At 49.4% G+C, this 18,252-nt stretch overlaps 5 protein-coding genes across 5 annotated transcripts; 1 reads left to right on the forward strand and 4 right to left on the reverse strand.

Annotated features, from left to right (window-relative positions):
- Nucleotides 1-5,658: 5,658 nt before the first annotated feature.
- On the reverse strand, nt 5,659-6,919 carry EDB91DRAFT_1047965 (uncharacterized protein; the record flags this gene model as incomplete). The annotated part of the gene is made up of 2 exons (XM_041313356.1): nt 5,659-6,218; nt 6,274-6,919. Coding segments are annotated over 2 exons (1,206 nt in total), but the record flags the coding sequence as incomplete, so codon positions are not given.
- Nucleotides 6,920-7,177: 258 nt separating this feature from the next.
- EDB91DRAFT_879466 (uncharacterized protein) lies at nt 7,178-8,541 on the reverse strand. Its single transcript, XM_041328695.1, has 3 exons — nt 7,931-8,541; nt 7,268-7,880; nt 7,178-7,213 (listed from the first exon to the last, which is right to left on the reverse strand). The coding sequence occupies exons 1-2, from the start codon at nt 8,326-8,328 to the stop codon at nt 7,379-7,381; spliced, it is 900 nt and encodes a 299-aa protein (XP_041180768.1). The 5' UTR covers nt 8,329-8,541; the 3' UTR covers nt 7,178-7,213; nt 7,268-7,378.
- An 816-nt stretch (nt 8,542-9,357) lies between these two features.
- EDB91DRAFT_1315151 (MFS general substrate transporter) lies at nt 9,358-11,951 on the reverse strand (the record flags this gene model as incomplete). Its single annotated transcript, XM_041325157.1, has 13 exons — nt 9,358-9,894; nt 9,945-10,144; nt 10,195-10,297; nt 10,346-10,403; nt 10,455-10,478; nt 10,525-10,549; nt 10,607-11,048; nt 11,099-11,178; nt 11,230-11,378; nt 11,433-11,569; nt 11,621-11,636; nt 11,691-11,728; nt 11,775-11,951. 13 exons carry the CDS (start codon nt 11,949-11,951, stop codon nt 9,763-9,765), a joined length of 1,581 nt encoding a protein of 526 aa, XP_041180769.1. The 3' UTR covers nt 9,358-9,762.
- Nucleotides 11,952-12,856: 905 nt separating this feature from the next.
- EDB91DRAFT_1245145 (uncharacterized protein) lies at nt 12,857-14,048 on the reverse strand (the record flags this gene model as incomplete). Its single annotated transcript, XM_041322503.1, has 2 exons — nt 12,857-13,356; nt 13,409-14,048. The coding sequence occupies 2 exons, from the start codon at nt 14,046-14,048 to the stop codon at nt 12,857-12,859; spliced, it is 1,140 nt and encodes a 379-aa protein (XP_041180770.1).
- A 1,851-nt stretch (nt 14,049-15,899) lies between these two features.
- EDB91DRAFT_879644 (uncharacterized protein) lies at nt 15,900-16,925 on the forward strand. Its single transcript, XM_041328696.1, has 3 exons — nt 15,900-16,171; nt 16,220-16,809; nt 16,882-16,925. Exons 1-2 carry the CDS (start codon nt 16,161-16,163, stop codon nt 16,749-16,751), a joined length of 543 nt encoding a protein of 180 aa, XP_041180771.1. The 5' UTR covers nt 15,900-16,160; the 3' UTR covers nt 16,752-16,809; nt 16,882-16,925.
- Nucleotides 16,926-18,252: the final 1,327 nt, after the last annotated feature.

Consider the following 18,252-nt stretch of genomic DNA (forward strand, 5'->3'; position numbering starts at 1 on the left):
AGCCTCAGAAGCAAGCAGGCAAACTCCGCAGCAGAAACCTGACTCCCAAGATCAGTACACTTTCGTCACGTCAGACTTAGCGAGTGTAGTGAGAGACCTGGGCCTACCCATTGAGAAGAGAGGCAGTGATTGTCGACTCGGGAGCAACGTCTCATTTTTGCCCCGATCAGCTTGAAGTTCAGCAACTTCGTTACCATTCCTCCCCAAGATGTTCATACTGTGGACGGTTCAACTCTCAGCGCGATCGGACGAGGAGATGTGCAGATCGACTTACCTCTCGGTGAGAAGTGCACAATGGTAACCCTGAAGAATGCACTATATGCCCCTACCATGGCCTTTACCCTCATTTCCACCAATCGAATCACAGCAGGAGGCCTAGCGGTCCTTTTTGAAGGCCGCATGTGCAAGATATTGTCAAAGGGGCCCCCGCGGCGCATCATCACGGAAATTCCTCAAGTGGAGGGTCTGTACAGTGTGGTAGTGAGTCGTCAGAGACACCACGCTAACGTAGCAACCACGAAGCTCACCGTTAACGAGGCGCATCACATCCTCGGACACGTGTCCCAAACTGCTGTCATAGACGCGGTGAAGAAGGGTTTGATAACGGGCGTCGATATTGACCCCACGTCGAAGCCGGAGTTCTGCGATGCCTGCATCAAGGTGAAGTCAGCTCGAAAGCCCTTCCCAGATGAAGCTATGACCCGTGCACTTACCTATGGAGAGTTAATGCATACGGACCTCTGGGGACCAGCGCAGACCGCGAGTCTAGGGGGATGCCTATACTATATCAGCTTTACTGACAACTATAGTCGCCAGACAAAACTTCAATTTTTGAAGCTCAAAAGCGAGGCACTCACCGCGTTCAAGGCCTATGAGGCCTGGCTAGCGCGTCAAACGCCTGGCGTTCGCTTAGCGAAGGTCCGTTCAGACCAAGGGGGAGAATATCTGAGCGCCGATTTCGATGACTACCTGCATCAGCAAGGTATCGAGCGTCAACTCATGGTACACGACTCACCCCAGCAGAACGGCGTGGCGGAGCGTCTTAATCGAACGTTAGTAGAGCACGCACGTGCAATGCTCATCGCGAAGGACTTACCAAAGTTCCTGTGGGCTGAAGCAGTGAGCTATGTGACCTGGTTGAAGAACAGATTTCCCTCCCGTGCGACCCCCGCCACTACGCCTCACGAACTCATTCATAATATCAAGCCAAGCCTGGCCCAAGCGCACAAATTCGGGACAAGGGTCTATGTCCATCTCCTGGAGGCGGGTAAGTTGGAGGCATGGGCGGAGGAAGCTCTCTTCATTGGAGTGGACGTAGAAAGCAAGGGGTATAGGGTTTACTGGCCGATAAAACATTGCATTTCCGTGGAGCGCAGCATCACTTTTGCGCCCACAGAGGTAATGGTACCTGAGGATGTCATGGACGAGGGGGAGCTAAGTGGTTCCGCTGCCGCGAACGACCCACCCAACAACCCCAGCAACGTGGGAGGCATCCAGACCATCCCTCAGGCACCCTCTACACCACCCAGACCAACCACCAAGCAAATCACCCCGCCAGCACCACGCATCACGCAAAACAGACCTCTTCCTGGGTACTATGCAAGACTGCAGGAAGGAGAGACGGCGTCAGTTGTGATCGAATCCTTACTAGAAGCGTCAGAGTTGGACTTACTGGATGAGGAGTCCCATATCCACCTTGCATTAGCAGCAGCCGAACCAGAACCAACCCTGCAGCAAGCCCTGAACAGCCCTGACGGAGTTGAGTGGCAGGAAGCTGTAGATTACGAAATCAGTCAGCTCGAGAAGCTAGGAACATGGGAGATAGTAGACGCACCTCGCGGTGCAAACCTGATACCCTGTCATTTCGTTCTGGCCACCAAATGCGGTCCTGATGGCGAAAAACTCAAACTCCAGGCCTGTCTCGTCACAAACGGTCAGAGGCAACAGTACGGAGTCGATTACTTCAACACATTCGCGCCCACTGCCAACATGAGCACCATTCGAACGGTTCTGATGATGGCCACGCAGAGAGACTGGGAGATACATCAAGTCGATATCAAAAGTGCGTACCTCTATGCCAGTATCCAGGAGGAGATATATATGAGGGTGCCGCCGGGTTATCTGAAGGATGGGCAGCAAGGAAAGGTGTCAAGGCTGCTGAGAAGCTTACCTGGGCTGAAGCAAGCGGGCTTCGAGTGGGCAGAGGAGTTAGCGGGCGTTTTCGCGAAGCTGGGCTTCACACGATCGAAGGTCAACCAGGCGGTCTACTTCAAACGCGGCAAGGCAGAACACATCATCATCACCGTATCAGTAGATGATATGGCCGTCACCGCCAACCATATCTCCCACATCAAGCACTTTAAAGTGCAGCTGCTCAAATTTTTCGAGATATCGGATCTAGGGGAGCTTAACTGGTTGTTAGGACTCAAGGTAACGAGAGACCGTGAAGCACGTACCTTGACTCTATCCCAGAGAGCCTACATTGACACGATAGTCGAGCGGTTTTACCTAGGGGATGCGAAGAACACGTTAACACCAATGGAGCCAGGTGCAATCCTATCTATTGATCAGTCGCCCGGTACAGCAGCGCAGCTAGATGCGATGCACGACGTACCGTATCAATGAGCAATCGGATCCCTCATGTACACGGCCACCAGCACGCGACCTAACATCGCATTCGCCATTGCTACCCTGTCGCAGTTTATGCGCAACCCTGGTAGGACCCACTGGGAAGCCACCAAGCGCGTGTTGCGTAACCTGAAGGGTACCGCAGATTTCAAACTTACCCTTGGATCAACAGATGGAGGTATCGAGGCGTTCGTCAATGCCAACTGGGCATCGCAACCCCACAGACACTCGATGTCTGGATATATCGTTATGTTAAACGGCAGCCCCATTGCTTGGAGCGTGCGGAAGCAGCCACTCATCGTGCTGTCTACTGCAGAGGCTGAGTACATCGCCCTGACTAGCGTTGCAAGAGAAGTACTTTACCTTCAGTACCTCATTGGAGAGCTTTATGAACCAACCCCACTCCCTACCCCCATCTTTTGTGACAATCAAGCAGCAATAGTGCTTGTGTCGAATGGGAAATTCCAATCCCGAACCAAGCACATCGACTTACAGTATCACTTCATCCGTTCCCACATTAAGAACGAGACCTTCCGACTGTTCTACTGCCCGACCGACCATAACGTCGCCGACACATTCACCAAGGCCCTGCCTCGCCCATGCCTGCAAAAGTTATGTGGACAAATGTCCCTGGCTTGCGCTCGAGGGGGAGTGTTGGAGTCCGAACGATCCGAACAATTAGAGACGAAGAAGACCAACCAATCCGAGATGGTTGAGGAGGGAGAGTGACAGGTGGTCCGAGCCCAAGCCAAAATGGACATTGTTGAGCGACACATTGATGTCGGCTTGTGTCCTGCAATATTTTACTTATTCATTTGATATATTTTTCGTTTCTATATAGCTTACTATAAGAACACCACTGGTAGCACGAGCGCATCTCAGCCTTTTCCAAGAGACTGAGATGTGAGTACATAGTCTCTACGTATCAACTAGAATGCAGCTAACGAGTCATTAGTATACTTGTTCATTAGGTACTTAGCTCATTGCATGAGCCTTTTCCAAGAGACTGAGGTTATACTTGTTCATTAGAACATCCCCGAAGGCCCACAATATAATTACTCACCACACTTCACCCTTACAACACATTGTTAGTATAGCTGTTCTACAATGTATTATATTATTTAGTCAAAATTTCGCCCTAGAAATAGTTAAATATGACATTTGTGTGATTTGTGTCTCTTGCCCCTATACCCCTGATCTCAGTAGTCTGACATATCTGTGCATGATAATGACCATGAGAAGGCTTAAAATATGTACCATAGGTAATACATAAACAGTCTAGATAGTCTATGCAATGGTAATGTAGTAAAAAATAGAAAATATGCAAAAATATGTTACAGTATAGGCAGAAGGAGACTTTGGATTGCTGAGAAAGATCCTGATACTGTGCTGATATATCTATATGATCAATATATTCTATATATACATAAGAATAGGTCACATATCATCCTGGAGGGCCGGAGCTGCATGAAAAAAATTCCCAGGGGGAAAACCACCAGGAGAAGGTACATACATAGCACCACATGGAAGCGTCCTCATGCCCTGAGCTTCTGGTATGTTATATATATACAAATGTAAGTTATAGGGAGAATATTTACAAGGCAATATGTCAAAACCCTGAAAAATCCGAATTAATTTATGTTTTGAGGGGTATGTGAGCTATCTACTAATGTAGGACGCTTCAGAGATGTAATCAAGCGGTGTAATAAGTCAATTTACACTCTAATACATGCTATATATCATCAGAATCGCTCCCCCGCTAACGGGGCAAAAAATCAAATATGTTTTAGTCCTGGCCTCCTGGGGTGCACATATTAGCACTGCAGGCTATGCAGGCTTCTAGATCATGCAGAAAGCGGTCTATTGAGTCTTTCTATGTATATATATGCAAGTTACTACTTATATACAGGAGTGGTGATGGGGATAAGCTGTGGTGAAGCAGGTAGAGCTGGCAGGGATATGTGAGAATAGTGAGGATACTGGAATATCTAAATTTGGTAATATTTCAGGCGTTAGTGCTGGTTTGGGACACCGGAGAATCTCAGAAGCCATTAAGCTTAATTATGTAGGGATCTGTAGACTACAAATAAACTTGCAAAACCTCCTCATTGCTTATCAGTGAGGATTATGCTTAATGTTAGCAGTATAGCCTGCCTGTGGTGCCTTTCGCTACACCAAAAGTGGCAAGACTTACTTGTCAAGCAAGGACGACGCTGTCGCAAAGAAGTGGCGCGAGCTTCTGACGACACGTCCTGACATTGTCGAACAATGGACACACCAAATTCTCGGTGATCACAACACTCAGGAGCGGGTTTCTTTATCATAAGTATTGACCTTCGCCACCCCCAACACTCAGGAGCGGGTTTCTTTATCACATTCCCCCGGACTCATCACTTACTACATATCCCATCCGCGCAGTGGCACGCCATCAAATTTGCACTGTCTACTACTGTATCCCTACCTAGCTGTTTCTACAGGCAACTTCAATCTCGCTTGGGCGTTTGTCCAATAGTTTATAAACCATACATTCTCTTCTAATCTACTACTGTACACACGAGTATGCACTACATAATCTCCACACCCGCGGCCCCAACTGCTGCCAACGACAATGCAACTTGACACGACGAAAAAAAAAGAAACAGTTCGGTTCGACTCGCGGATGACCAGGGTTGGGCCAGCACTGACTTGCTCCAAATTGGGATAGCAACCCCCGCCGCTGCCGCCGTTCGTCCGTTTTCAGGCTGTCGTAGCCCACCCACCATGTTGATCGTCGGTGGTCGAGGTCCAAGTGGAGCGCGATTGGAAAATGAGCCCAAGAAGGAACCCAGCGCTGTGGCTGAGTCGTCACGTGTTACGTTTGCAGTCTGAAGCTCGGACTGCAAACGCCACCCAAAGGACCGTCAATTGGACCGCAAACCAGACCGCAAATCTCCCACGACCGACGGTGAGTTTCTCGCAGGAAGAAAGTGCGATTCTTTACAGCTATGATATCCGAGCTATAGTTAAAGGACGTTCATTACAAGAGTGCTGCTACTTATTATGTGACGACGGTAGGTTAGCCTCTAGCCACGCCCTAAATACAGACTCATCGTTCGGCAAAATTACAAGCTGGAACAACGACAATGAGAAAGAGTGAAGGCAAGACAGCGCCATTTGCCAGTTGGATTGATGCGACAGGGAGGGTTTTATGGTCCTGTCCCTGTTCTGAATCCTCACCAGAAAGTCAGACTTTTTCTCCCTGCAGGCACGAGCATCCGCTTTCAGCCAATCGTCGAGGGGTCTGCCCTCGCTCAGGATCTCGCCTTCATCATACCGAAGACATACCCAGACGAGGACCCATATCAACGATTCAGCGTCGTGTCGGTAAAGGTGTTCGACATGGCCTTCGAAGGCTTCGGGCGTGAGAAGGTTAAGGGCCATGAATGGTACTGTCCCCGTACGCTCGTTGTTGGTGGAAGTAACTCGAGTCGATGACAAGTCGAAGTCGTTGAGGACGCCAATAAATCGACCATCCAAGGTCTTGTATACCATGAGATTGCTAGGGCTAACGTCGCGATGACGGACACCGTTCTGCCAGAGGACATAATGGCCTGGGGTCGCAGTTATTAATGGACAGTAAAGTGCGCAAGAAGAAAGAACACTTACAACGTACCACTTGCCACCATGCGGCGAGGAACTCGTCCCCGCTCAGCGTCGTGATCGGGAGAAGCTTCTTGAACACGATGATATACAAGGCGCGGCTGCCTCGTTTAGCGTCGTCCATTCCTAGCGCTGTCCTAATTTTCGCCGTGGATGTCCCTTCAAACTTGTGGAACCAGACCACCTCCGGGACGTGACCTTGCACATCTGGCTCGCTTTCCGCAATCTTCTGCACCTTCTTGAGAATTTCGGCTTCGCTCTCACGCGACTCTTCTGGCCAGTAGAGCTTGGCAACCAGTTCTTCGGTAGGGTTTTCACTACGATGTCCCTCCCGTTCCCGTTTCGCTAGTCGATCCGATAGCTCCTTGCTCTCCACGGGAAAAACAGTGGTTGCACGGCCACGCAGACCGTAGTGAGTTGTGCATTGACCGGGCGTCAAATCGAACTTGAGGTCTACATCGCCGTCTGCATCGCGGACGCGAATCTCGCACGATTCACCAGGCACATGCTTGAATTCAGTGTTAAGACCCCAGTGCTCAGGTGACATTCGCTGCATAGCAAGCAGCAAGACCAGAAAGCGGGGAAGGTCCTTAACGAAGTTGATGCCGGCGCATTGAATGGCGTCCTGCCGATCAAAATACCACATGTAGATGATGTCATCTGGCACGAGGAATCAATTGGACGAGAGGGCTGAAGTATTCCGTCGACTTACTGTTCACTACATAAGAGATGACGTGCCGCCTGGCGATATTGGCCGCAAACATCTCCGCGACATATAAACCATTCTGGACGTTAGGAGGAAGCCTTTTTGGCTCCTTGTCTTCGGTACGGTTCTGGTTGTTGCCCTTGGAGCGCTTGCTGGCGGGCTCGTTGGAGGGTAAATGTTCAGAAGTACGTTTTTTTGCTGCTTTGCCTTTGAGTTGCGTGGACCCACGAGTACGTTGTGCTGAATGGGGCAGGTGAGTAAGGAAGCAGCAGGTGGACGCTCTGGGTGGCTTACGTTCATTCGATGGCTTGTTCGAGCTTTGAGCAGAAGCAGCGGCAGGCGCCGAACTGGTAGGCCCAGCAGGCTTCTTCCCAATATACGGCGGCTTGGGGGGAGCGTACTCAGTCACCTCGTATGTCTCTGGTGGACCAGCCAGAGAACCCCGCTTGCGTTTGAACTCCACTGTCGATTGAACATCGATCCATTGGAAGTGGCTGCTGGGCTGCTCGCTGCGTCGATATAAATGTTGACCTTGTCTTCCTCATCTTTATCCTTCTTAACGTTCTCCTTCGTATCATCTGCCTCCTTATCGTCCTCCTCGGTATCGTTGCCCTTGGCTTTTCCACCCTTACCCTTTCTACCCTTGCCCTTTCCACCCTTGCCCTTTCCACTCTTGCCCTTAGCGGTTTTGTAAGAGACGACAACAATGTCGGGCTTCCGCAAGGACGTTGCGCCCTGGTGCGTTTGGAATATGGGGTAGTCGTTATGATGAAATATGATGTCGGTATCGTCGTTGCGCGTATAATCGCGCAATCCGGACACTTTCAAGCTGCGTAGTTCGAGGAGTGCAGCGTTGGCAGCTTGGATAAAATGAATATAGGAACCGTTTTCTAAGGTGCAGTTGGCGCTGGACGATGGCGTCAGTATCCTTTCATGCTATTTGAACTCCCCACTTACAAACCCTCAATGTGTCCTTTGATCTTCTGGTCGTTACAGAGCTGCACGACGGCCTGGAGGGAATCTTCAAATAGTTTCGACTTCTCAACGGGAGGAACAAAGGTATCTTTGCAGTCATCTAGCAGCTTCTGCAGAATTGTATCTGGATGGCATTCCCTGAAGTCCTCAACATCCCGAGTGATCCATGGACGGACATCACCGACTCTGCATGCATTGTTCAAGGTCAATACTCGGGTGCGGTGGCCAGAGCAAAAGGGAACGTACTCAGTGCCAACAGTACTGATGTGTTCGCTGATAGCAGCAGAACCAACTGCATTCGGGGTGGACTTGAGCTGGGAAGCAGCGGTGACGCCGTGCGGGGGCGTCTTTGGCGCAGTGACGCCAGGAGTATCGACCATGAGGAGGAGGCTACTGTTAGGAAAGAAAAAGTAAACTCGTTGAAGACAAGAAAACGTAGATTGAAGCTTGCTTTTAAGCCAGAACAACACTACTATTGTTCAGACATTTCAAGGCCACAATCGACTTCTGGAATTTCGAACGTTGATGCAAATATTGCGGATAAGTTGTAAGAGCCACAGTTCGGAGTCAGTGACTTGACAGTTCAAGTTGACACGGTTCACATCATGATCACTGCCACCACCATCAACTTTTTTCGACGTCGCCCACAGTGATTACTACTCCGACCAACTTGTTCTTCTTTTGTTACCCGCGCCAAACTTGCTGTGAGTTGGACAAGAGAAGGAGAAGTCAAATTGGCATCACTACCATCATGCACCAACTCTTCTTCGCCCACCGTGATTTCTCCAACGAGCATACTTGCAACCTGTTCTTTTTGCTCAGCTTCCAATCCCATCTGTGAGCGCTGAAGAAAGAACCAGATCTGCAGATCATCTGATGATCATGCATCAAGTTCTGATGCCGCCCACCATGATTTCTCCACTCCAACAAGCATAATTGCAACCTCTGAGTCAATTGCATTTGTATGATAATTTTTGCTTCTCCCCAGTATGACTCGGACTGGACATCACCGAAATTAACCCCCAGGTTGGGCTGTTGTTTCTGCGACAATATATCGCCCAATGAACATCCAGCCAAAACAAGGACTATTATTTTGGCGCTCCATAGCATCCACACAAGGGAAAAACATCTTGCGGAAGAATGCCACCCCTGGGGTCACGGGTGGAAGACAGCGGGTTGGGGACCCTCGCAAGGGAGTGGCGTGCCGCTTTGGAAACAATATGAAACAGCCTGTTTAGACTGACCAGACCCGTGGTGTTGACGAATGCTCGCCTCATCGACACCGGTCTATTGTCGTCGTACTGCAATAAGTAACAGTATGCGTTCACTTGGTGTTCACCTTATGTGCGTGCGCTGCGTTGGCTCGGACAGGTCATGGTCAGCGGTACGGTGGATCATTATTCGGTTATTGCGATTTGACGCTAGATCAACGTTAGGTAAGTTACCCCCCCCCTCACTTATATCGACTCATACGATGACGATGGAGCTCAGCTGGTAGAGATATTATCTCTGTCGTCGACACTCTCCTTACCAAGCGCTTACAGGCGAACAAAAAATACCACCAGAGTCTTGGTCATTTTGTGGCGTAGATCTCATTGTGGGGAACGCTCAGAATTGATTATCTTTCCAGCAGTAGAAAGGAAATTACGTCTGGGGGCATCGTGCACTTGCCCCACTCCTAGTATCTGCACAGTTTAGTCTACAAGGTTTATTGACAATGATGCAATACTATCAAGCTATCTATGCTCACACAAGCTAAACAACCATGAAGTCGTCCGTCCACCCGTGCAAACTCAAAGAAATATGACGCCCAGCTACAAAGATGCATGACCACGGGGCTCAAACGGAAGCAAGAGAGCAATAAAACCAGATACAATGAAGATAGCTCCTGAAATCCAGATTGGCGCGGACGTCGTGAGGTTTGCATACAGAGCGATGATCGGGGCCTGGGTGATTAATAGAAAGGCGCACACCAGTAACGGACGAATGGACTCACCATGACACCGAATATCCTGTTTGCAGTGGCTACGATCGCATTCCCAGTTCCACGATCTTTCGTAGGAAACAATTCCGGTGAAAGAGCATATAAGACGCCATACATAACGTTGCTCGTGTAGCTATAACCACAGTTCCAGGCGAGGAGCGCATTGGAAGTGCGCGCGGTCGTGGATGCCAGTATGAATACACCCGTCAACACTTGACGATAGATCGAATCAGTTGGGGCGCAACCTAGCCGACGGTCTTACCGGTGAATATTGCCAAGGTGCCTCGCCTACCGAGGTATGGAAGCTCGACAAAGTAACCTGCCATCAATGCTCCAGGAACACCTATCACACTCAGTATGACTTGCTAGGCAGGAAGTGAGTCCATTGAACGGGAGAAAGTAAATTGGCGTACGTTGCGATACGTGATATATGTGGAACCGTCGCCAAAATTTGCCCCTCGGGTGGCCAAGCTAGTATAAGGAATCGGTGGCAAGCTAGTCATATTTTATAGAACCACTCACAAGTACGTTACGAAGCTGTTGTACCTGAGCAAGTCTGAGTAAAGACGACCACGGAAACGAACAAACTTACAGCGGAAACGCGAGGCCAATAAAGGCTGAAAGAACATGAAGATATTAGTCGATCTAGCATTGGCCTCGTAATGTCGACTTACCCCAAAGAATGATTAAAATAGTAGTGGACCAAGCCATCTTCCGAGTAGCAAACAACGATTTAACATGACTACTGCTAAATATCCCCATCTGCCTCCGCACGGCAGCCAAAGCAGACGTGTCCATGAGTACATCATCATGAACGGCAGCGTCAGCCAATTTTCCGGCCCTCTGGAGGTCTTCGAGGGTGAGGTTGCTTGTTTTCCCATTGTAGGCTGCAACTTTGTGTACGACCTCGACAGCTTGTTCATCTCGACCTCGTGCCATGAGGTATTTTGGACTCTCGTACAGGTTGAAAACGAAAAAGCGGATTACCCAGAGAAGCATCATCAGCCCTCCCATAGTGAACAAGAAATATCGCCACCCTTCGTTTGAGGATCTTGGGCAGGGAGAGGGGGGGATAGTGGTTGGACAAGAGAAATCCGCGATAAGAGGCCATGCAACCTAAATTGAGTCAGCATGCACAATAAGCAGTGATCGGGTGAATATCCAACCAAACTACCCAACAGTTGACCAAAGGCCCACCAAATGGAGAGTACCGTCAACAGATATTGGTGAGAAGCAGGGATAAATTCTACATGACACATCAATATCCTCCAAACCGAGCGCAAGTCCTTTTATTTACCTAAGAAGACAGCAGAGTCGACGGGCAGATTGCCGCCCACACCCACGGACCACACGGCAGTCAGAGAACAGAGCGCAACATAGTTCATCGATCCCCCGGCCGCAATAGCAAAGAGGCCGGTCATGCCCAAAGTAATGTTGAAGGCCCACCTACACGCCGCCCGTCAAGACAGAACGAGAGATGGTGGTTCAGATGTAACATACCTCCGACCCCAAACGTCTGAAGAAACACCCCAAAATGCGGCTCCCACCAGCAAGCCGATGTCTTGAGCAAGTTTCAGCCATGGACCCAATACGTTAAACTCATTTACTACTGGTGTCAATATTAAGCCAGTAACAACCTGTGAGGATAGTATGACGATTGAGTACGCGAGATATCAAGAACACCATACCGGCCAAAGATTATCGCTGTACGAAGATGTTCAGCAGGTACATAGACAACGTCCAGCTCATCTAACTCACGATAGCCAGCCAAAACCAGCCACCAGGAACAAGTACCACTTCTCTCCTATTAAAAAACGAATGGATCGACGAAGAGTCACTCACTTGGTACTTTCCCATTCCAATTTCCTGCAATGCATCATTAATAATTCTGGCTTTGGCCTGGTATACAGGGTCCAACGAATCCCCAGTGAAGATATCCCGAGTCTCAGCCTGCATACCGAACTTCTCGCCTTCCTTTTTTCTGTGCAGCTCACCCTCAGAGGAATGCTTGACCGACATCGCGAGGGGGGAGTAAGAGGCAACCACGGGCGCCTCTGTCGACGCTACCTGCGAACACGGACAACATCTATCAGTTTATATATGGCATAAGATTCACCCCATCTACAAAACGCAATCAACCCATGAGAAATAGGTGTGCACTTCGCGTAAATCTCGCGCCAAAATACAAAAGTGAGTCGGACCCCGTTACGCCGTTTGCGACACGGATTACGGTGCATAAAGAGCCAGTGCAAAATAACACGTTTAAGAGAGCGTACGTGGCGAATCTCCCATGCCAAGAGGTGACAATTACAGCTTTTTGGCATGGTGCTTGCTGCAATGTGAGAGGGGATGTGAGCCCGATGCCATGGCGCGGCCACAAATATCACCTTGAACCTGATCATTGGCCATCAATGCATCAAGTCCGGGGCAAAATAGAGCAGCGATAAGCCCTCCCTTCATCGATATCTACGCATTGTCACCGTTGCTTACTTTGCCCCGCTCGATACCCAGTAAAGTAGCCCCCAATGTGCAACCACAGGACTTCACTGTGTATTGTGACAGGTACGCGCAATGAAATGCGAGCTTTTCAATGGTCCATCTCCATCTTGATTCTCCGTTGGTGTATATCTCCACTCTGCGAGGCGGACTGTGAAAAATGTAGCTTTGAAGTCCGACCTAAGTCCGAGCCTAGGCGGCAAGTGTATTTGAAGTGTATCTCCCAGACTCCCAGTAAGTACTGGCCCCCAGCTCGAATCCTGGAACTGAACGTCCACAACATATGATCATCATGAGATAAAACAATCCTTTTGCCATAATATTCAAGCCAACGATGCGTATCTTGGTGGGCAATGGGTGCCGCCCGCCAGAATCGCACTAGTCAAATCTGCGCACAACCAACGTACAACTCTTCATTTCATTTTCCGCTAGTAATTTCTCCCTGTGCGCAGCTGCCACATGCCGCTCTTGCCGCGAGTCAAACCCTGAAACATAACCTTTCCTCGCAAGAAATCAACCCTCTTCACTCCATCCATCCGTTCTTCCTCGGTACCACAACGCTCCTCCCAAGCCTGCTTAAGCTCCTCCCTATCGTCGCGATCCAGCTCATCATTGTAAAACTCCTCTCTGCGTATCCGTGTAGAGAGTGATTGGCATACAGCCATGAAAAAGTCTCCCAAGGTGACGTAGGAACCATTACCTGACGGTACGACATCGATGTACCACGGTAAGCGCCCGTGATAGAGACGCATAAACGTTGTCGGCGGGTTTGTGGTTGGTTGCATCAAGTCGTTTGCGAATACTGGGCGCTCTAGTGCTCGAATGATGAGGGTGTATTGGCTGCGACGAAGATCAAGAAGTGCAGGTGGTTTAACTTTGTCATTTCGCAGGATAGCGACAAGGTTGAGATGGGCGCTATCGGTGGATTCTGCTGCTGTATTAGCATCGTTCCTGAACCTATAAATTAGAAGATAACTTACCATCAGGTAGTCTTGATACAGACTTGCTTCGAAATAAGGACGAAAACCCCGACTTGAATTTGAAGTCCCGTCTCCAGCTTTTGGGAGGGTCTCCTGGCCAATCTGGAGGCACGTAGGATGCGGATAATGACCGTGACATCGAGACTGCGGATGCTGGCGTGTGTAAGCTTGCACTTGCAATTGGGTATGTCGCGAATGAATGGATGGGAGGTCTAGCGTGATTTTGGAAATGCGAGGGGTTCCATGCACCCCATGTTGAGGCTAGTTGCTGCGAGTTCGAAGGAAGAGCCGCAGAAGCGCTATTACTCCGCCCGCGAGGGGCATGTTGAGCTAATCTCCCCCGGACGGGCTCGTTAAGCGGCGGATGAGGTATATAAGGACTCGGCATAGATGGCGGTTGTGGGGCATGAGCTTGCCAGTACTGAGTCCACCTCGCCCATTGCTCTTGGGCTGCTGACTGGGTTGGGAATGGAGGATATGAGGGATATGGGTGAGGTATAGCAGCATTCCACCCAGCGTGAATGTTGTGCGGGCGCGGATAAGCCGCCATAAATGTCGCGCCTGGTGGAGGGGGTATACCTGGCTGCATATTAGCGTCTGCGTCAACTAGACCCGGCATGTCATCATATATGTTGTTCATGGTGGTCGCCGGTGTTCAGATCTTCAAATGGCGCAAGCACGGTGTAGCACAGGAGATGATTTATCGATAAGTTGCCTCCAGGTTTGATAAAAATATAGCAGTACTAGTGTGCAGTGCAATGATGAACGCACGTGAACGGAACAAGACTTCCTGTGTTACTGCAACCGTTGGCGATGTCACGACACTGCCAAACCAATGCAAAGTCAAATATTGAGGGATACGCAAGATTGGAAGGACGAGTGGTTCGAATATATATGCGGGGAGACGTCCAGACGCACCTCCCACAAAGTCAGCTAGCGTTGCTCTGATCGTGAGTCACGGAACCGTGGCATAGCACCTGCTTGGGCGCATCCCGTGACGCCCAGGCCCATCAACAGAATTTGTAACAGATCAGAGTCAGGGACAAGGACAAGGACCGAAATTTCGGCAATTCGCTGACCAATGGCAGAGCAACTGATACGATGCACGGACTTTCAAATTGTTCAGTACTTGGTAAAGATTATCATCAGACATATATCAAGGATTGTTTCAAACACCAGAGCGGTGAGCACTGATATACTTACGTAGGAACTTCCTGATCTTCAAAGCATCACTCACCGATTCAATGAGGCTCTGAAATTTTGAAATATGCTTTGCTATTGCCGATTTATTAGTACACCACGTGACCAGGATAGCGCCTAGTGCTGCATGTGCTTGAAGTAAGTACATAGTGGGCGTTATGTGACGCGAGAGGTAAGTATATACTAGTCGCCCCCCGAGGGGCTGAAACCATCATTTATCATGATCTTTCCCAAATTTGAACCTACTTTCGCGAGGGATTTCTTTTGCCTTTGACATCCTGGCGCTGACTATTTTTCCAGATATCAATGCATTTGTTTGACGAGGAATCAATATCCTCGGTCTCGAATTGACATGGAAGAGGGTACGAGTACTTCCTCTCCACAGGGCCTACGCAACTACTGACCATATTGACGAAATGCGCCGCAACGGTTGAGCACCGTTCTTCCACAGCAGTCATACCATCCGAGGGCTGATGCTGGCACTCCACGTCGCACAGTAATCCTTACGGTTTTCTCGGCGGTCAGCCCACACAGTCGATACATAAACAAATATAACCCTCTGTGTTCCCCGCATATGATCGCCCTCGATATTATTGGCCCACACTCCTAGCGCCCCGGCCCCATAGGGAATAAAGTGCACTCTTCTCTTCCCTCGTGGGGCACCTTGTGACCCCAGTTCATCTCGTTATCATACCCACGGCTCGATGCATAATTCTTTTTTCGTCTCCGTCTTGCAAGCGTTCTTCCGCAAACCAGCGGTCGTGCTTCGCGAGTCGGTCATATCACCCAAATTAGCAGCTCGATTCTTTTCTGTAGGTCCGCGAACAGGAGGCGATTGTTTTCTTTCTGTAGTAGGACCCACCACTCGCATAGCTGTCGAGAGGACAGCATCCGTGGACAAGCATGGCCACTGATATGTTTGCACATCTGAGGAACGCCAATTTCCTGGTTTGACGTGAGGTTTGCATCGCTTCCTAAGTGTCAATTTATCAGCCTCCAGTGTCTCTTCCTCTCGGAATTCTAATTCCATTGTGAACCAGCGTGAACCAACGTGAACCGCGGGGACTCCAGAAACTGGTCAGTCTGTCTAAAGGTCTGCACAGACTTGACGCCGACTTCCGCGTCCAGGTCTGTAGTTATTCGGGAGTTACCGGGAGAGAGTCTCTTAGCCGCCAAATGTCATGCCTGCCGTCTTACATCATCTGCTTATATCTAATCCTGCCGTCATTGCCTACCCACTTTAATTGTCCCTCACACAAAGCAGTGAGGGGGTACGGAGAGTGACACGTCAGACCATGTTAAGGTCTCTTCGTCAGAGGGTCGTATCGTTGGCGTTGTTGTATGCCGGAACCCGGGTGTACAGTCCGACCGACAGGTTATCCGTGCATGCGCGCCTGTAAGGGATCTGGAGGTGGGAGTGAGAGGGTGTGTGGAAGAAGAAACTCATTCGTTGACTTATCCAAACTTTCTGCATTTCCTCCTACAGAGTTTATCTGAGGTTTCGAATCCAGCTGATTCCCAACTGCCTTGCGTAACACCTTGTCACATAAAGATGACTGACAAGTAAGTACTGCTCTTCTCCATTGATCAGCAGTATTCACTCAGTCGTAGTTCGGGGAAATATCGATACCCTCGCTCCAGCTCTAAGGGTATATTGTATGATTCAAAGGACGATAGTGTTCTATGTGTAGGTCCGAGGGCAGATAGTACTGGCTCCTGGAGAGCCTCCGTTTTCCGACACTGCCAATTACCTCACTATCCGTCGCCAGGACCCCCCTCTCCCCAACCATATACCACGAAAGCGCCAGGTTGCATATTCCACCTTTGCCTTCTGCACACATGTACATTCAACCACGATTACATGTTCTGGATTGTTTATCCGCCGACCCTGTGGTTCTGCCTATACTCTCACCCTGAAGTCCGTTCAGGCGCAACGAATTTGATAGAACTGCGGATGCTTCCCAAATTTCTAAAACATAAAAGAAAGCTGTCTTCCTACTACCAGTATCAGAGCTACTATTCGAGATCCTTCTTGACGCATCCCATATTACCTGGCACAAGCCATGCGTTTCTCATCTATCCTCGCTGTTGTTGTTGCTTTGACAACATCAATGTCTGTCACTGCATGCCTTGTGGAATTTGATATTTGCGGCAATGACATCGACTCAAAATGCTGCAAAGGTTATACTTGTACGAAGGATGTGAGTAATAGTAGTTCGCTTTGCATCCAGGATTCAACCCCATGACTGACCCTTTGTGCCTTGTACCAATAGCCTCGTTACCGCCTCACGTACTGCTATTAATACTCTCCCGATGTGCTTGGCAGACTGGGCATGTCGCGACAGTGGGTTGTATTTCTGCCTTCGCGTTGGTACAGTGATTGATCACACGATACACAGTTCATTGCGGAGTTGGTCGATATGCTTACTTCTGTACAAATTTCCCTGCTGCCTCAACCAAACCTTTCAATAACATTAGAAAACCTCCCGCATGAACTCCGTGGCATCGATAAAAGATACTCCTGTTACTCGATTTGAGTACGTTTTTGCACGAATGCGCACAGACTTCCCTTGAAGTTGCAGTAACCTGCGAGGTGCGTGTGACAGTTCATCATTGCTCAAGCTTACAGCAGATTCCTGAGACGGCGACAAAGGACTGTAGATTGAGAGCTGATTGTGATGAGGGGTTTCAGGTTCAACAACTACAGCAACGGACTCTGCATCAGAGCAGCAATCGGTCTGCACCGACCTACTACAGACTAAGTGATGCCCTGTCATCAGAACACCACTAGTGTTTAAAATATTGGGAAAATAAATCAGTACTTTGTGCATGTTCAGACCTGCGTCTGAAGCGTTTTCGTGGGGGATGATCGATGGTATCGCTTTCGTCGCCGGAGCTCCCGTTGCATCTTCGGCGATTATTCGAGGGGAGTCATCTTGGGTTTTCTCTTCAAGTTGTTGGACGTGTGATTCTCCCTGGTCTTGTTATCATAGACGTGGCCGCGAAGGATGAGCACCGTTCGTCCACAGCAGTCATATCATCCAAATCATTATTATAATATTATGTATATGGGCGAATGCTAGTATCCACAGGCTGGTTATCACTGCCTCACTGCATCTGAGCGCTAGCGCTGAGGCTCGCACGACGCACGACGCAATTTTCTCAGTCGGTCGATATAGTACACATAAACATAACTCACTGTGTTCCCCGCATATGACCGCCCTCGGTATCATTAGCTCACCTAGTACCCCAGCCCCATAGTAGGGGGAGGGTCCTGGAGGGAATAAAGCGGCACCGCATTAATATTCTTTTCTTCCCTCGTCGGGCACCTCGTGACCTCCTCATACTTAGTATTACATACCCACGGCTTGATTTTTTCTCCATTGATCAACAGTATCCACTCAGTCGTAGTTCGGGCAAATAACGATACCCTCGCTCCAGCTCTAAGGGTATATCGTATGATTCAAAGGACGATAGTGTTCTATGTGTAGGTTCGAGGGGAGATAGTACTAGCCCCTGGAGAACCTCCGTTTTCCGACACTTCCAATTACCTCACTATTGTAAGGATTACCAAACGTTTATCGCCGGAACATGCCGATACTCCTCTCACCGCAACCACCACGTCAACGCCTGGACCGTTTGTC

Source organism: Suillus paluster (assembly GCF_016628075.1).
Source record: "Suillus paluster strain FC165 chromosome Unknown EDB91scaffold_9, whole genome shotgun sequence".
Classification (NCBI taxonomy): domain Eukaryota; kingdom Fungi; phylum Basidiomycota; class Agaricomycetes; order Boletales; family Suillaceae; genus Suillus; species Suillus paluster.